Genomic DNA, 19463 nt, shown 5'->3' with positions numbered 1-19463 from the left:
TCAGATTTTCAGCAACTACACTATTTTATATTTCAGTACATTTTGATATTCCTTTCACGTTCTTTTAAAAAATAGACGCCACTGTTTCAATTGCCCTCATCTTTATTCTCAGCACGGTTGCTTCACATTTTCCATGATTTGCTGTTTTGCTTTTAATTTGCAAACGCAACAATTGTTAACCTATAGAAGCCTTCTTGGAGTTTTAAACCACGTACCGACGAACAGTTCATTGCTCTTTTTTTTTAACCGATTTCACATAATCTCTTACCCACAACATTATTTGCTTTGCGATGGGCCATCTTCAGCCCCTCGGTGACGCCATGGGCGAGTGTGACGTCAGAGCCCGGTGACGCGAGGCGAGTGTGACTCGCGGCCGGGGAGGCTGGCTGCGCATGCGTGTGGCCGGCCAGAGAGGGGGGCCGTGTTATTGAAGCGGACGCCTCCGGAACGAGGTAGCGACAATGTTTAAGGGGTAGGCCTCGGTCTAGAGGTACACGTCACTGCGTACCCGTTTACAGCGAGCGGAGCGGGGGGGCCCCCACCGGCGCCACTTTCAGGGGCGAGAGCAAAGAGACCGATAAAGAAACGCAATGGACGTGGATATGGATTTAGATCAAGACCTGATGCAGAAATTTAGCTGCATGGGAACCACAGATAAGGATGTGCTGATCTCCGAGTTTCAGAGGCTGCTGGGCTTCCAGCTCAACCCTGCCGGCTGTGCTTTCTTCCTGGACATGACCAATTGGTAAGTCACAGGCCTCTCCAGGCCCTTCCTGCCTCCTCCCCTTGCCTTTGATAGGCCAAAAGCGCCGATTCCGGGCCTAATGTGCGTCTTTCCGCGGATTACATAAGCGGTATCAGGAGGAGGGATGACGCTCTCATCCACTCCTACCTCCGTTACCTTAGGGGTGATTCCTGGAGGTTCGAGGAAGGGCCTCTGTCCCGACCTTCTACAATTACGCGTTGAGGGGCTTGTCCTGTCTATTCGAGTTGAGTCATTTTGCCGCTTCACCAAAGTTGTCGGCTTTGGTGATACGACCACTTTGGAGCAATTCATTTGCTGTTTCTAAAAGGTTTTACTGTAGGAAATCTATGTTTCCGTGTTATGGCTATGAAATTTAGCAGACGTAAGCAATTTCTTTGAACGTTACAATTAGTTTTTTTTCCAAAAAAATTTGAAGTGAGTCCTAACTTGTAACTACTAATTTTTCAAAAATTAATCGTAATAGAATTCTAGAAATCTTTTTAGGTAGGATAAAGGTAATGAACTGATAGGCCAACAACATCATCTTCCTCGTTTTTGCGCTGTGATTATATTACAGTTGAATTGTACATTGTAAGTTTACTTGACATATTCTGAATTTTCTTTAGTAGTTTATATATATTCTGTGTACTTTTATTTCAGTAGTTTTTGAGAGTTTTTGGATTTGTGCAGAAATACCATGACAGTTGTTTCTTTCTCTTTGCATTTCCATTACATGTGATTTCTATACAAAACAAAAACTGCAAAAAAATCTATTAATGATCACATCTACTTTGTTTCTTAACTACAATAGTATACAAAATTATAATATAATTATTAGTGTTTTTAAGAAATAGTTTGTGATGCTTTATTTAAGGATGATGTAGAAATGCATGCAGCATTTTGTAGGTAAGTCTGCATGATGGAGAAACTTGAAATGGGTGTGCCACTTTTAAAGTACAGAATTCATTTCATCCCATTAATCATTGAAGGTTTAATTCTTGCTTTACATGTTAATTTCACAATTGACCTCTGAATAAGATTCTATAAATATAATTGAGGAATGCATTCATGTTTTAAATGATCATATTGGACCAAATGTGCTGTTTTTCTATTTCAAAAATGGATCAGTGTAATTACATTTGGAAATACAGTTGGATTCCTAGAATATACCTGGCAATAAAAAATTGTAACAAAAGCTTGAAATAGTTACCGTGAACCAGGAAGTGGCCCAATTTATAAGTACTGTCTGTGTAACTTCAGTTCATCGTGATTCTCCCAACACCTCACTTCCCAACATTACATACTCCAGGTTACCAACTTCAAGGACCAGTCAAGCAGTATTTCAGTTATGGAAATATGGGATGCTGGATTACAAAAAAAAACCTTGGGCATTGTGGACTTGTGTAATCACTAAATGCAGTTCATGCTTTGAAACAGATTGAGTTGAAGTTACAAGCTGAGCTGCAGTGGTGCTGTGGTATGAGTTTTACAGATTACTGCAATGGTTACAGGTCTAAACTGAGCAGGCTACTTTTACGTGTCATTATAAATGCTCTGCATTTTTGGTTATCTGCTTTATAAACCATCTTGGTTTAAATTTGTAATCTTTGACAAGTCTGTAATAGGCTATTCAGTTTAATTGCCTCTATGCATGTGTGAGATTATGTTCTAACTACTCTATGTGTAGTGGGGAAGGGGAAGTTTAGCAGTTTTAAGTTAGGGTCAAGATGTTGTTCTCAAAGAACACAGTAACAGTCCAGTGACCAAAGATTCAGGTCAACCTGCAATGATTATTACCAATATTTAACTTCAGTTTTTATGATTTATTCATTCATGGAAAGTAGCTGTCAGTGGCCAAATCAAATGTTCAGTGATTTCCCCATTTGATTTGAGGGTTTGTGGTGAGTCATCCTACTTGAAATATTGTGAAGACATTCCAACACTTGGGGTGTTGAAAGCGGAACTGCAGTACATTAATCTTGTAGGGGAATCTTGTCGGTGGAGCACTTGGAAGATTATAATTGGGATCTGGTGCAGTTTGTACTGTAGATGGGCACTTGTGCCAATGGCAAGGAATTAATGAATTTCATTAGTTGGGATTTGGATTACTTAAAATGCTTTGTTTCAAATTGTATTGACTGGTGTAGGACATAGGCTGTACAGATGTGTGCATTTATAACTTGTAATGAGCTCAGTTTTAAGATTACAGTCATAAGAGGAGGATATTAGCATTGTTCACTGCAACAATTTCAGAAATCATGTACAGTATTTCTAAAATGTGGGTTTTAAAGCTACTTGTGTAAACTTGGGTCAGGGCAGGATAATGTTGTGTTTGGGTGCATTCAGCTTTTGGAGAGTAGTGGTCCTGCGACCAAGTGGGATTCTTTTTTCATCAAAATATAGTTCTGCATAAACATAAAACAGCTGTGCATCAGAATGAGGATTCTTCACATGCAGCAATGTGGTAGTGCATTTTTATGAACATGTCCCAGTTTCGGTTTCACTTTTACTTGTTCAGAACATTAAGGAAATTGTACTGTTATTTTACTGTGAAATACATTTTTAATGTTCGCCTTTTGAAATTTGATGGACTTGTGCATCCAGAAGAAAGCTGGTGGTGCATCAGTTGTTTGAGAGGGACAATCTAATACAGTCACTTGTTGAGTGTATGCTTGTCCTCTTAACAGTTCTGTGCGGTATTTTCAACACCCTGATTTTTTGCTGTTATGGTTCCGACTTTTCTACACTGAGCGAAATGGGATGTGAGGCTGGAGGCAGTTATGAACAGCAAGATAAAAACAAAACATACCAGCAAGCTTCTAATCTATTAAGTTCAAAAAAATTAACATTAAAAAACATCACACAACAATGGCATATTTAAACACATGCTTATTTGTGGACCAAACCACTTTTTCTGCTAATTTCTGGGCAAAGGATTCCCTTTCCAATGATTTGGATTCTGATCCCACATTTGGTGTATGCATTGCTGACATTGGATTGAAGAGATGGATTTCTTTGCAAAACTTGTATTTCAGCACCAGAAAACAAACAAAAAGAAACACCAAAAAATAAACTTCTGGTGGAACACAGCAAGCATTGGTAAGAAAAATGGAACCCTGCTTCAGTACCTGATGCAGAGTCTCAATCCAAAACATTGACAATTCCTTTCTTCCTACTCAACCATTTGGACTTGAGAATTCATTGAGCATTTTGTATGGTTTCAGATTCCCGCATTTGTAGTCAGTCTGGCTCTGCCTTTGGATCCCGTTGGGATTCCAGAAACAGAGCAGAGTAACAAATTATTCCAGCTGCCATTCATTGTTTTAGACTTTGATCAAATCTGAGGACTTCACATTGGTGGAGCTTCGAATGTAAATTAGTATAGTATCACTCAGAGAAACTTTAGTATTCTTCTCAAAAGCTAAGATCCCAAATTCATTACAAGTTTTCTACTTACAGAATAGTAGATAGGAAAATATCTTCTGACAAAACCTCCATGTTGAGACTATTGCGGATTGCCTTCAAATTCCTTTGTCTTAATTGGATAGATTGATTTTTGCACAAACTGATGCCCCTACCCTTCTCATTCAATTGTTTTAGATTTTAGTATTTTTGGATTCCGGATTTTAAATCCAAGGTTCTTTTAGAAGTTAGGAACAAGACATAAAACCTGTTGCTTCATGATCATTTTATTAAAAGTTGATGGAATAAAGAGAACAGAATAGTGACAGGGGTCACTGCTGCTTGAAGAGAAACTAAAGATGGTGCCGAGAGTAAAGCAGCTACTTTATACTCGGGTATGAGAAATGCCGTTCAAATCTGCAGATGAGACAAACAATTACAAACCCCATTTCCAGAGAAGTTGGGATATTTTCCAAAATGCAATAAAACAAAAATCTGTGCTACGTTAATTCACGTGAACCTTTATTTAACTGACAAAAGTACAAAGAAAAGATTTTCAATAGTTTTACTGACCAACTTAATTGTATTTTGTAAACATACACAAATTTAGAATTTGATGGCTGCAACACACTCAACAAAAGTTGGGACAGAGGCATGTTTACCATTGTGTTACATCACCTTTCCTTTTAATAACACTTTTTAATCGTTTTGGAACTGAGGATACTAATTGTAGTAGATTTGCAATTGGAAGTTTTGTCCATTCTTGCTTGATATAAGACTTCAGCTGCTCAACAGTCCGTGGTCTCGGTTGTCTGATTCTCCTCTTCATGATACGCCATACATTTTTAATAGGAGATAGATCTGGACTGGCAGCAGGTCAGTCAAGCACATGCACGCTGTGTCTACAAAGCCACGCTGTTGTAGCCCGTGCAGAATGTGGTCTGGCATTGTCCTGCTGAAATAAGCATGGACGTCCCGGGAAGAGACGTCTCCTTGATGGCAACATATGTCTCTCTAAATTCCTAATCTACGCCTCAGAGTCAATGGTACCTTCACATACATGCAACTCACCCATGCCGTGGGCACTGATGCACCCCCATACCATCACAGATGCTAGCTTTTGCACCGTTCACTGATACCAATCTGGATGGTCGTTTTCATCTTTGGCACGGAGAACTCGACGCCCATTTTTTTCCAAAAACTAGCTGAAATGTGGACTCATCTGACCACAGCACACAGTTCCACAGTCTTTCGGTCCATCTGAGATGAGCTCGGGCTCAGCGGACTCGCTGGCGTTTCTGCATAGAGTTTAATTATGGTTTCCTCCTTGTGTAATACAGTTTCAAGTTGCATTTCTGGATGCAGTGACGGACTGTGTTGAGTGACAATGGTTTTCCGAAGTATTCCCGAGCCCAGGTGGCTATGATTGTCACAGTAGCATGACGGTTTCTTGGGCAGTGCCGCCTGAGGGCTCGAAGATCACGCGCGTTCAACAGTGGTTTCTGACCTTGCCCTTTACGCACTGAGATGTCTCTGAATTCTTTGAATCTTTTCACAATATTATGTACTGTAGATGTTGAAATACCTAAATTCTCTGCAATCTTGCGTTGAGAAATGTTCCTTTTGAACTGACTAACAATTCTTTCACGAATTTTGGCACAAAGGGGTGAGCCACGACCCAACCTTGCTTGCAAAGGCTGAGCCTTTGATGGACGCTACTTTTATACCCAGTCCTGATACCTCACCTGCTACCAATTAGCCTGCTTAATGTGGAGTCTTCCAGACTGGTGTTACTTGAATATTCTGTGCACTTTTCAATCTTATTTTAACTCTGTCTCAACTTTTGTTGAGTGTGTTGCCGCCATCAAATTCTAAATTTGTGTATATTTACAAAATACAATTAAGTTGGTCAGTAAAACTATGGAAAATCTTTTCTTTGTACTTTTGTCAGTTAAATAAAGGTTCACATGAATTAACATATCACAGATTTTTGTTTTTATTGCATTTTGGAAAAAATCCCAACTTTTCTGGAAATGGGGTTTGTGTAAAATACTTATTCAATACTGCAGTTAAAATTAACCAATAAGAAAACACTTATTCACTTAATTACAGAGAAGCTATCAGAATTATATTCTGTATAGCCACGATAGGTGTATAACAGTGTTGCAGCTCTCTCAGAAAACCACCTACAGCAGATTCTGACTGCCTTCAGCTGTGCATACACGAAACTTGGACTTGCCATCAATTTCAAGAAAACTCAGATTATCTACCAACCATCGCCAACTGAGACAAATCGGATAGAACCATCAGTTCAACTTGGTGAAACAACCCTGGAAAATGTGGACCACTTTCCCTATCTTGGAACTCACTTCTCCTCCAATGTCGACCTTAATGACGAGATCCAACATCGTCTTAAATGCGCTGGAACAGCTTTTGGACGTCTCCGAACAAGAGTCTTTCATGATCGTGACATCCGAACAGCCTCCAAAATGTTAGTGTACAAAGCAGTGGTGATCCCAACGCTCCTGTATGCATCAGAAACCTGGCGAACATACCGACGACATCTGAAGGCACTTGAAAAGTTCCATCGATGCTGTCTTCGAATCATCTTAAATATCAGCTGGGAAGATAGAACAACCAATGTCAGCGTGCTGAATGAAGCAAAAACAACAAGCATTGAAGCCTACGTCATCAAGAACCAACTAAGATAGAGTGGTCATGTTGTTCAGATGAGAGACGAATGTCTGCTGAAAGAAATCTTCTACTCCCAGCTTAAAGAAGGCAAACGTAAAGAGGCCGACAAAAGAAGAGATTCAAAGACGTCTTAAAAACCAACATGAAGAAATGTAACATCGACATCAACAATTGGGAAACTAATGCCAAGGACAGGAAACTCTGGCAAGCCATCATCCGAGAAGGAACAGCAACTGTTGAAGCCAACAGATGTACAGAATTAGAAGAAGAGAGAAGAAAATGGAAAGAGAGGCAGCAACAACCAAAGCCCGACCTGCCATCTGGAACTATCTGTCCTGAATGCGGAAGAACTTTCAAAGCCAAGATTGGACTCATAAGCCACTTGAGAGCCCATAAATAGATCAACGGAACGAAGACCATCATCCTCAACCACAAGGGATAGCCATGATGACGACGATTAAACTGATATGCATATAAAGGTTACTTAAAAAATAGGCAGATAATTGTTAAACTGCAAAGGTAGTGCCAATTCAAATTAAACAGATCCAACAATCCCTCCTTTGATTCTAAATCACACGTTTAGAATAAATACATATTAATTAAATGATCAAAAAACCTACTTGGATTGTGAAATAACAAAGGGTGTATGTATCCCTCAAAGTATTCATAATAATACCATGGTTAGGCAGATTAGTAGGTACACTTCCATGGGTTTGAACTATTGTGTTCATAAGATCATAAGATGTAGGAACAGAAGTAGGCCATTCAGCGCATCAAGACTACTCCGTCATTCAATCATGGGCTGATCCAATTTTTCCAGTCATCCCCACTCCCCTGCCTTCACCCCATACCCTTTGATGCCCTGGCTAATCAAGAACCTATCTATCTCTGCCTTAAATACACCCAATGGCTTGTCCTCTACAGTCACTCATGGCAACAAATTCCACAGATTTCTCACCCTCTGACTAAAGTAATTTCTCTGCATCTCTGTTCTAAATCGATGTCCTTCAATCCTGAAATCGTGCCTTCTCGTCCTAGAATCCCCTACTATGGGAAATAACTTTGCCATATCTAATCTGTTCATGCCTTTTAACATTCAGAATCTTTCCCCTCATTCTCCTGAACTCCAGGGAATGCAGCCCAGGAGCTGCCAGACGTTCCTCATACGGTAACCCTTTCATTCCTGGAATCATTCTTGTGAATCTTCTCTGAACCCTCTCTAATGTCACTTCAGAAAGGATGTACTGAGGAGCCCAAAGCTGCACACAGTACTCCAAGTGTGGTCTCACGAGTGCCTTATAGAGCCTCAATATCACATCCCTGCTCTTATATTCTATAACTCTAGAAATAAATGACAACATTGCATTCACCTTCTTCACAACCGACTCAACCTGGAGGTTAACCTTTAGGGTATCTTGCACAAGGACTTCCAAGTCCCTTTACATCTCTGCATTTTGAATTCTCTCCCCATCTAAATAATAGTCTGCCTATTTATTTCTTCCACCAGAGTGCATGACCATACATTTTTCCAATATTGTATTTCATTTGCCACTTCTTTGCCCATTCCCCTAAACTATCCAAGTCTCTCTGCAGGCTCTCAGTTTCCTCAACACTACCCCCTCCTCCACCTATCTTTTTATCGTTGGCAAATTTAGCCACAAATCTATTAATACCGTAGTCCAAATCATTGACGTACGTCGTAAAAAGCAGCGGTCGCAACACTGACCCCTTTAGAACTCTTTAAACAAGAAAAAATGTAAATTATGATGAGGCATATCAGTGTGAATAATATGACACACAATATTCAGTAACCGTGGCTTCTGAGACTTAAATGAATTCAATCAAAGAAAACAACAGGAATTCTGCAGATACTGGAAATTCAAGCAACACACATCAAAGTTGCTGGTGAATGCAGCAGGCCAGGCAGCATCTCTAGGAAGAGGTGCAGTCGACGTTTCAGGCCGAGACCCTTCGTCAGGACTAACAAGGAAGAGTGAGTAAGGGATTTGAAAGTTGGAGGGGGAGGGGGAGATCCAAAATGATAGGAGAAGACAGGAGGGGGAGGGATAGAGCCAAGAGCTGGACAGGTAATAGGCAAATGGGGATACGAGAGGATCATGGGACAGGAGGTCTGGGAAGAAAGACAAGGAGGGTGGGGGGGACCCAGAGGATGGGCAAGAGGTATATTCAGAGGGACAGAGGGAGAAAAAGGAGAATGAGAGAAAGAATGTGTGCATAAAAATAAGTAACAGATGGGGTACGAGGGGGAGGTGGGGCCTTAGCGGAAGTTAGAGAAGTCGATGTTCATGCCATCAGGTTGGAGGCTACCCAGATGGAATATAAGGTGTTGTTCCTCCAACCTGAGTGTGGCTTCATCTTTACAGTAGAGGAGGCCGTGGATAGACATGTCAGAATGGGAATGGGATGTGGAATTAAAATGTGTGGCCACTGGGAGATCCTGCTTTCTCTGGCGGACAGAGCGTAGATGTTCAGCAAAGCAGTCTCCCAGTGTGCGTCGGGTCTCGCCAATATATAAAAGGCCACATCGGGAGCACCGGTCGCAGTATATCACCCCAGTCGACTCACAGGTGAAGTGTTGCCTCACCTGGAAGGACTGTTTGGGGCCCTGAATGGTGGTAAGGGAGGAAGTGTAAGGGCATGTGTAGCACTTGTTCCGCTTACACGGATAAGTGCCAGGAGGGAGATCAGTGGGGAGGGATGTGGGGGACAAATGGACAAGGGAGTTGCGTAGGGAGCGATCCCTGCGGAATGCAGAGAGAGGGGGGGAGGGAAAGATGTGCTTAGTGGTGGGATCCCGTTGGAGGTGGCGGAAGTTACGGAGAATAATATGTTGGACCTGGAGGCTGGTGGGGTGGTAGGTGAGGACCAGGGGAACCCTATTCCTAGTGGGGTGGCGGGAGGATGGAGTGAGAGCAGATGTACGTGAAATGGGGGAGATGCGTTTAAGAACAGAGTTGATAGTGGAGGAAGGAAAGCCCCTTTCTTTAAAAAAAAATTCAATCAAAGAAATGCTGTCCACCAATTGATGTATTTTAGCTGCTGCTTTACGAATATGGTCAGCTAAATTGGTTCTGTCTTCAGACCGTTAAGGTATTTAAGTACTTGCCTATTACTGCACAAGTTGCCTGTCAGCTGCAAAGAGAGGATCTAATGCTATATGATTTTGAAGAACCATCTTGTGCATGGCGACCATTTCTGGTGTTCCTTTCTCCGAGGCATCAGCTAAGTCAGTGCTTAACCTTTCCAAAGCTGCAGCAACATTTTTAACCTCTTATGCTCTTTGCAACTTCAATAAAATGGGAATAATGCTCCTCCTGAAATGACTTGTTAAATTCTTGACTCGGGATGTAAAGTCTGTGTATGCCTCATAGTAGAAAAGACATAGCCTAATTACAAGATCCTAACATTTTGTAGAAGAGAGGTATAAACCCCATTCCGTCACATCCAGTATATCTTGCTGTGGGTGTGACAGTGGCTTTTGTTCCTGGAATAGGTTCCACCCACCCATCTTGAAAACTTGTCTATGATTACCAGCATGTCTGAATATCCTTGACACTTCAGTAAAGAAATTCCCATTTGTATATGTAAAAGTAGACCAGGTGAGGCAGGAGCACTTAATTGCAGTAGCTTTTCCACTGCTCCAGGATTTGTTTTCTTCGCAAACAACAGGAATTCTGCAGGTGCTGGAAATTCAAGCAACACACATCAAAGTTGCTGGTGAACGCAGCAGGCCAGGCAGCATCTGTAGGAAGAGGTGCAGTCGACGTTTCAGGCTGAGACCCTTGGTCAGGACTAACTGAAGGAATTTTTTTCTTCCATGTCTTGCATCTTTCTAACTTCAAAATATCGTGGGTTGTCAGCTTGAGGTTTTGATTGACTTCTAACACCTTTATTGTGAATGGTGATTCATTTTGCAAATAAAGAATTTAAAAATGTACATTTTACCAAATGGTCAGTATCTGTAACTGGTAAGCTAATTCTGTATAAAAATAGCAGTTTTCTGTCCTGGCTTCAGACTGTGTGGGTGACAGGGGCCATGCTGTTCTCCTGCACAAGCAAAATGAAAAGAATGCTTGAGTCACAGTGCATGTGTTCTGGGCCAGTCATTTTCTTTCTTTCTTTCTTTATCGATGATGACAATTCGCCCCTGGTTACTTGTCAGTGTTGCTAATTACTGAATGAGTCTTGACAATGTTGCATAGAAAATGTGACAGATGAATTTCACTCTGGGTAGAAGATGTAAGACAATGGAAAAACTAGTTATGTTTGCCTTCAGTTGATCAACCCATGTGAAAAATTATTTGGTCTTTTGTATTCGAGTGAAGGGAATGCAAACTGAAGCTATGGAAAATGTTACTGGAATTTGAGATTGAAATGTTTGAAAATGTCTGTGAAAACATTGCTTTGAATGGAACATGGAATATTTTTTGAAGAATAATTTGGCCAATCCTGCATAGTCATCTTAATTCAACATAGTAGCTGAATTGATTTCCATTTTAGAGGATCTTTACTTCATAGTAAATGCCTTTTTCTTAGTGATAAAAAGATCGAATTTAAGCCTTTTTATTTTGGGGAGTGAGTAAACGTCAGGGCCATTATTGGAAGTGTAACAGTTAGTGCATTGCTCACTGATCGGGATTCAATTCCTGCCACAGTCTCGAAGGAGCTTATGTTCTCATTGCTGTGTCAGTTTCCTCCTGGTGTTCTGGTTTCCTCCCATATTCCAAAGATCGGTTAGTAAAGTGAAATATGTTTGCATTAAATCAAATCAATTTTTGCTGATACGATTCGATGCAAACAGTGCATTTCACTACATCTTTTGATATACATTTTACAAAAAATCTCAATGAAGGTCTGTATCTTTACTTGTATCCCTACTTGCTGGTGAGGTAAGATTGGTGATCCAGCTGTTTTTGTTATGTTTTGTTGGTAGATGGGGAATTCCTGTTATTGTCAGTGCTGCTGAAGAAAACTTGGTGAGCTATCACAGTATGTATTAGAGATGATGTTAAGAAGGCGTATGGTGTGTTGGCATTCTTCAACAGTGGGATTGAGTTCAAGAGCCATGAGGTAATGTTACAGCTATATAAGACTTCAGTCAGACCTCATTTAGAGTACTGTGTACAGTTCTGGTCACCTCATTACAGGAAGGATATGGATACTATAGCGAGAGTGCAGAGGAGATTTACAAGGATATTGCCTGGATTGGGGGGCGTACTGATAAAAGTATGTAAAAAGGTTAACACTTTGTTAAACAATAGCAGCCTGTTTTTCTGAAAGAAGCCGCTGATGATCAACAGATGTGCTAAGCCATCCTGAGTCATATTTCTTCTTGAAGGTGGCTAGCTAGGGTTTCAGGATGTTTATCTCCTTGTGCACTCATGCGTAGAGATAAGACCACTCTAGCCTGTTTCTGTATGTTCTGTCCGTTATGCCTATTTTGTAATTTGTCTGTTGGGGCTGTCATGTAGTGGATAACTTTGACTCAAGCCTGTCTTGCGTGGGAGGTATCTGAACAAATATACAGTATCTGTGTTGTAAGGGGAATTGTTAGTCAGTTGGTGGATCGGACAGGAACAGTCATAGACAGACTGTTCCTGTTTGAGCGACTAACTGAGTAAGCCCCGGGTGCTTTGAATAAGGAGTTTGTACCTATACAGTCTTTGAGTGACTTTATCCGGATTCGACTTCCACATTTGGTGCTTGCAAGCAGGGTACCAGCATAGGGACTGTGACACGGAGGCGGGCTGAGTAAGCGACAGGCCCTATCTACGAGGACCGATCGGGCCCGCAAAGATGAATTGTCTTTGTTGCTCCCTACAATACTGGTGTGAGTCTCTGCCCCTCGCCCGGACCTCAACCCTGACAGGACCCGGAATGAATCTGCCAAGAGAGTCGCATAAGGTAGGACAATTATTTGAAAATTGGACAGCTGACACACTGTGTCTGGTTTTAAAAAAAAGGAAGGATAAAATTGGATAGGTGGCATGAGTCGGGTAAAATTTGAACTCGTCTAAGAATTAAAGTTGGGTAACAAATCAGGAAAATTGAACAGTAGATACTGTGCACAGGTATCGGGTAAAAATTAAAGTCAATTAAGAATCAACAGGAGAATTGAGCAGCGGATACTGTGCTTGGTAAAAAGACAAAAACGTGAGACAAGATCTGTTGTGTGATTTTAAAAAAAAGGTACAGCAACTTCACTAGGTAATATGTATGAGTTGTTTCATGATAAAGAGAGAGATTTACGTATTTTAAGTGGTATTTTACGTGAGAAATTATGGGACGAAGTGTGGCCATGGGAAGGGGACTTGGGATGTGACAAGCTATGAACAAGCCATAAAAATGGTCCAGAAAAAGATCAATCGTAATAAATGCAAAACCTTGATCAAGGAATAAAACCCGGAGGACAAATAGGGATTGAAATACGGGATCGCAGGAGCATGTCTGGCTTAACGACCCTGTTCGATGAGAGTGATCGTGATGAGGACTGGCTAGTGACAAGACCCCCACCACTGTATTGGGAGCCGCTGCTAGCCATGGGACCCAAAAATTCTTTAGGGTTCTCTTAACGCCGTGGGAGGAAGGGTGAAACAAAGGAAGAGGGGGAGGACAGAGCCCCTATATCCAACCATCCCACGAGGTGATACTGAAGGATGGATCAGCTCAGTTCCCAAGAAAAGTACCCCACCCCAACCTCAGAGATAGTTACCTACCTGAATGATGCCAAATCCCAGGGTGGGGGAGCAAGATCAGCCGGCGGTTATTCCTGTATATCCCCCATGGAAGCCACAAGAAATGATCATGATAAAGAAGCAGGCCCCTGACAGAAAGGAGAAACCGGCACTTTTCGCACAATATGTGCGGAGCACAATTCAGATGTATGATGCTACCCCTCAGGATCTTTTTGGACTTCGCTGCATAATATTATTTGCAGACGAGGGACTGAAATGGAAGAAAGAACTGGGGGGGGGGGGCGGGGGGTTGCCAACTAGTGAGGAGCAGACCCACCAGACAATCCAGGGCTTGGTAAAAGCACTGCAGCAGCCTGTTAACATTTCCAAGGTATTAGAATGTAAACCGAAACTTGGGGAATCAGGGTTGGATGACTGGGAGCGCTTTGTATCATGCTACAAGACTTACGCGGGGGACCAGATCTTGCTACAAGACTTACGCGGGGGACCAGATCTTCAATAATGGGAATACTTCCCCTCAATTTAATGCGCTGCTGCTCCAATGTTTCACTTTTAAGTTAGCCATGATGATTAAGACCAACAATATGGACTGGCCAGATAATGACCGTAGTTGGATGTGACGCACCGTAGCTTACTACTGGGATGCCAGCGCAGAGTCCAGAACCGACTCAGAGGGAGTTGCAATTAAGCATGAATTTGTCCAGCAGGGTGAGGGATACTGATGTGGGTCAGATAATGCCTGGTATCGTAACCATATGCCAGAACCGGGATTGAGATCAATTCCCTGATTGGCTTTACCCCCACTGTGGTGGTCCATATGCCCCAGGACCCGGCGAGGTGATGGCAATAAGGGGACGACCCCAACGATCTTATCCCCTAAGCGAAGAAATGGGCCACCCCAGCGAGTGCCCTTGCCCGGGGGAGCTCAGGCTGGACTGTGGTTTAACTGAGGCCGACCAGGACACTGGAAGGCAAGGCGCCCCTAGAGACAGCAGAGACGCCCAGTTTCAAACCGGGCCATCATCCCATTCTCCATGAACAATCCTTTTGCTAACTGACTCTTGAAAATGTTACCTGTTGTAAGTAGCGACTTTGGGGTTCAAGGGGTCTGAACGAACATGCCAATGGATACGATTCCTATCGGTGGAGTTTCAGGGAAGGCAGTATATATCCAGGTAACTGCGGCTTCTAATATTACCTTACATCAGCCTTTGCTGTCTTTCCCCTCAATGGTGGAGCTTTTGACATCTTGACAGATACAGCACCTCACTCAGTCACGACAAAATCGCTATGAGACAGCCTTACTGAGCAACCAGCTGCTGAAATTTTCTCTCTGCTCCACTTTAAATCCAGCCACTTTCCTAATGTTGCCACCCCAGGTTACAGATGATTCTGAACACGACTGTGTGCTCAAAATCAACTCCTCACTACAGCCCGCGAGGACCTCACGGACCAACCCCTACAGGACCCCGATGTAAGCTTGTATGTCGATGGTAGCTCTTCCATGGGCCCTCAAGGCTAGAGATGTTCTGGCTGTGCTGTGGTCACAGATGACATGGTGCTTGACCAGGCAGCCTTTCAACCAGCCATGTCAGCACAAGAAGCTGAGTTATTTGTCCTCACTCGTGCCTGCATCCTCGCCGCCAACAAACGTGCAAACATCTTCACTGATACGCCTTCAGGGCAGCTCATGACCATGGAGCGCTTTGGGAATGCCGGGGTTCCCTCACTTCCTCAGGACATCCTACTGCGTCCTGACGAAGGGTCTCGGCCCAAAATGTTGACTGTTCGTTTCCACGGATGCTGCCCGACCTGCCGAGTTCCTCTAGCGTGTTGTGCGTGTTGCTTTGACCCCAGCAACTGCAGAGTATTTTGTGTGTCCTACTAGCAGTGCTACATTTGTACAGAATCTCCTCATTGCCTTGCAACTTCCAGAAACATTGGCCATTATCAAATGCTCTGCTCGTATCTGTCAGACTGATAAAATCTCCACCGGTAATGCCATGGCCAATGAGGCTGCCAAAGCTGCAGCCCAGACACTGGAAATTCTAGTCCCACCGGGGCCCTGCCAAAATCCCTTGCGCCTCTCAGACAGCACGGGTTTGCCAGACATGCAAGCCGTATGTACGTTTCAGGGGGATGCCCCTGAGGAGGAATGCAGACTATGGTCACAGATGGGCTGTGAGGAGGGTCCCGTGATGGGCCTATGGTACACCCCTGCAGGACAGGTTTGCATCCCTACCCAGTTTCTGCCAATCCTCCTTGATTATGTTCATACTTGTGCTTACCTCGGAAAGGAGGGAAGGGTAAATAGTTTGCTGCAAACATAGTGACATCCGAAATTGCAGCAACAAAGAGGACAAAAGCATGTTTAATATGCTGTAAGAATAATGTGGGAAAGGGGACACCCTGTTTTGGGCGCCACTCCCTTACCTGGAGGCCCCTTTTCATGTTTACAAATTGATTTTATTGAACTACCAACAGTGCATTGTTACAAATATTGCTTGGTGATCATAGATGTGTTTAGTAGATGGATCGAGTCAATCCCTGCCACGAATAATCGGAATCAGAATCAGGTTTATTATCACCGACATGTGACGTGAAATTCATTAACTTAGCAGCAGCAGTTCAATGCAATACATAATCTAGCAGAGAGAGAATAATAAATAAATACTAAACAAATCTATTCAAAATGTCTTATTGATTTACTTAAAAGAATGTGCAAAAATAGAAATACTGTTTATTAAAAAAGTGAGGTAGTGTCCAAAGCTTCAATGTCCATTTAGGAATCGGATGGCAAAGGGGAAGAAGCTGTTCCTGAATCACTGAGTGTGTGCCTTCAGACTTCTGTACCTCCTACCTGATGGTAACTGAGAAAAGGGCATGCCCTGGGTGTTGGAGGTCCTTGGTGATGGACACTGCCTTTCTGAGACACCGCTCACTGAGGTTGTCTTGGGTACTTTGTTGGCTAGTGCCCAAGATAGAGCTGACTAGATTTACAACCTTCTGCAGCTTCTTTTGGTCCTGTGAAGTAGCCCCTCCATAACCAGACAGTGATGCAGCCTGTTAGAATGCTCTCTGCGGTACAACTATAGAAAATTTTGAGTGTATTTGTTGACATGCCAAATCTCTTCAAGCTCCTAATAAGCCCTGACAGCGGCTAAAATACTGTTGGAGAAGTAATCCCCCAGTATGGGTTACCAGAAGTATTGAGTTCAGGTAACGGTCCCCACTTTGTAGCAAAGTTAAATGAGGAAATTTGCAGTGCCTTATCCATTGCTAACATTTCCATTGCTGTCACCATCCCCAGGCTACATGTATAGTGGAAAGGGCAAATGGTACCCTAAAAACTAAATTGGCAAAACTTACGGAGGAAACGGGGCTTAACTGGTTAAAGGTATTGCCCTTAGCATTATTCCATAAGAGGGCCACCCCCGAGGGGGAAAAAAAGCGGGAGTGTCACCAGCTGAAATCATCTTCGGAAAGCCCCCAAGGATTCCATGGGGTTCTGTGCAGCCTTCCACTCTTGATATAAAGGGGCTACCTAACTAAGATTCTCTGAGCCTTACATTTACAGGTGCGTCAGGCATACAAGGACGAGGACGATACGACAAGAGAAGGCAACTACCTCAACATCGAAACCGAGGACTACATACTAATTAAGAACTGGTGCCGTGGCAAATTAGAACAACGGATGAAGGGATCATTCCAAGTACTGCTCACCGCGCCCACTGCTGTCAAGTTGGAAGGACAAAAGCGGTGGATACATTGTATTGACTGTAAAAAATTTATGGACTAAAGATACCATCACAGACTTCACCATGTACTGGGCAGTTGTCTTTTGCCTTCTTTTTGTGGGCTTCCAGTCAACTAGAGCCATACATAAGGGCAGGAGCAATGACCACCCAAGACGTGGCAGCTTCCCACAGGTTAGAGCCATCTTTTCCCCAAGGCCCACACAGGGAGTAGTTCCCCGAGTGCCATGGCCAAAACATCCCCTACTGTCTGATTTTTCCCATAATACTTTCTGTCCCTTTGCTACAACTATGCCAAACACTAAGAAACAGGCTGCTATTGTTTAACGAAGTGTTAACGCTTTTATATACTTTATCAGTACCTTATGAGAATAGGTGGAGTGAACTTGACCTTTTCTCCTTAGAGCAACGGAGGATGAGAGGTGACCTGATAGAGGTGTATAAGATGATGGGCATTGATAGTGTGGATAGCCAGAGGCTTTTTCCCAGGGCTGAAATGGCAAACAGAAGGGGGCAAAGTTTTAAGGTGCTTGGAAATAGGTACAGAGGGGATGTCAGGGGTACGCCTTTCACACAGAGTGGTGGGTGTGTGGAAGTGGATACGATAAAATATGGCCTTTTAAGAGACTCTTTGGTGTGTACATGGAACTTCGAAAAATAGAGGGCTATGCGCTAGGGAATTTCTAGGCAGTTTCTTGAGTAGGTTACATGGTTGGCACAACATTGTGGGCTGAGGATTTTTTCAACAGTGTCCTGCATCACATTTTTGTCTGAAATATGTATACAAGGGCTCCCTGGGTTATAGGGAGTCACATGATGTGCAGCAATCTGATTTTACGTAATTTCTCTCTTGGATTTTTAACAAAATATATCAAAAAATATTGAAAATACTGTGGATAGGACAGCTGCTTATTTGGGACAAATTACAAATAAAAACCAATAGAGAAAACAGCTGAGATTCTCCTTATTTATTTGGGACTCAATACAGCCCAATGGGAGACTGTTGCTGGACAGTTTCTAGTTAGTGTCAGTTATGTATGGCCGTTAGACAGTTCCTAGCAACTGAACTTGGGGATTGCCTGCATATATACTTGAAATATTTAAGGTCATTATCATAACATAGGAACATGAGAAATAAGAACCATCTGGCCTGTCGAGCTTGCTCCACCATTCAGTAAGATCAGGGCTGATCTGGCTATGGACTATAGAAACCATAGAAACTACAGCACAGAAACAGGCCTTTTGGCCCTTCTCGGCTGTGCCGAACCATTTTCTGCCTAGTCCCACTGACCTGCACACGGACCATATCCCTCCTTACACCTCCTATCCATGTATCTGTCCAATATATTCTTAAATGTTAAAAAAGAACCCGCATTTACCACCTCATCTGGCAGCTCATTCCACACTCCCACCACTCCCTGTGTGAAGAAGCCCCCCCAATGTTCCCTTTAAAGTTTTCCCCCCTCACCCTTAACCCATGTCCTCTGGTTTTTTTCTCCCCTTGCCTCAGTGGAAAAAGCCTGTTTGCATTCACTCTATATCTCTACCCATCATAATTTTATCTACCTCTATCAAATCTCCCCTCATTCTTCTACGCTCCAGGGAATAAAGTCCTAACCTATTCAACCTTCCTCTGTAACTGAGTTTCTCAAGTCCCGGCAACATCCTTGTAAACCTTCTCTGCACTCTTTCCACCTTATTTATATCCTTCCTGTAATTTGGTGACCAAAACTGAACACAATACTCCAGATTCGGCCTCACCAATGCCTTATACAACCTCATCATAACATTCCAGCTCTTATACTCAATACTTTGAGTAATAAAGGCCAATGTACCAAAAGCTCTCTTTACGACCCTATCTACCTGTGATGCCACTTTTATGGAATTTTGTATCTGTATTCCCAGATCCCTCTGTTCCACTGCACTCCTCAGTGCCTTACCATTAACCCTGTATGTTCTACCTTGGTTTGTCCTTCCAACGTGCAATACCTCACACTTGTCTGTATTAACCTCCATCTGCCATCTTTCAGCCCATTTTTCCAGCTGGTCCAAGTCCCTCTGCAGGCTCTGAAAACCTTCCTCACTGTCTACTACACCTCCAATCTTTGTATCATCAGCAAATTTGCTGATCCAATTAACCACATTATCACC

The 19463-nt window shown here is 42.8% G+C and overlaps 1 protein-coding gene across 4 annotated transcripts in view; it reads left to right on the top strand.

Moving 5' to 3' along the window:
* Positions 1-376: 376 nt before the first annotated feature.
* The window catches only part of ilrun (inflammation and lipid regulator with UBA-like and NBR1-like domains), a 130326-nt gene continuing 111239 nt past the window's right edge, over positions 377-19463 (top strand). For 2 of the 4 annotated variants that reach the window (XM_072278537.1, XM_072278538.1), the window contains exon 1: positions 378-745. In XM_072278537.1, coding sequence (XP_072134638.1) covers positions 591-745 — 155 coding nt within the window. In that variant the 5' untranslated portion in view covers positions 378-590. Of the gene's footprint in view, positions 746-12451; positions 12767-19463 lie in introns of those variants that run through there. The other 2 variants (XR_011889091.1, XM_072278539.1) reach the window with 2 other exon arrangements.

This window comes from Mobula birostris, chromosome 14, assembly GCF_030028105.1.
Source record: "Mobula birostris isolate sMobBir1 chromosome 14, sMobBir1.hap1, whole genome shotgun sequence".
NCBI lineage: Eukaryota > Metazoa > Chordata > Chondrichthyes > Myliobatiformes > Myliobatidae > Mobula > Mobula birostris.
This window is presented reverse-complemented; position numbering and strand designations above follow the sequence as displayed.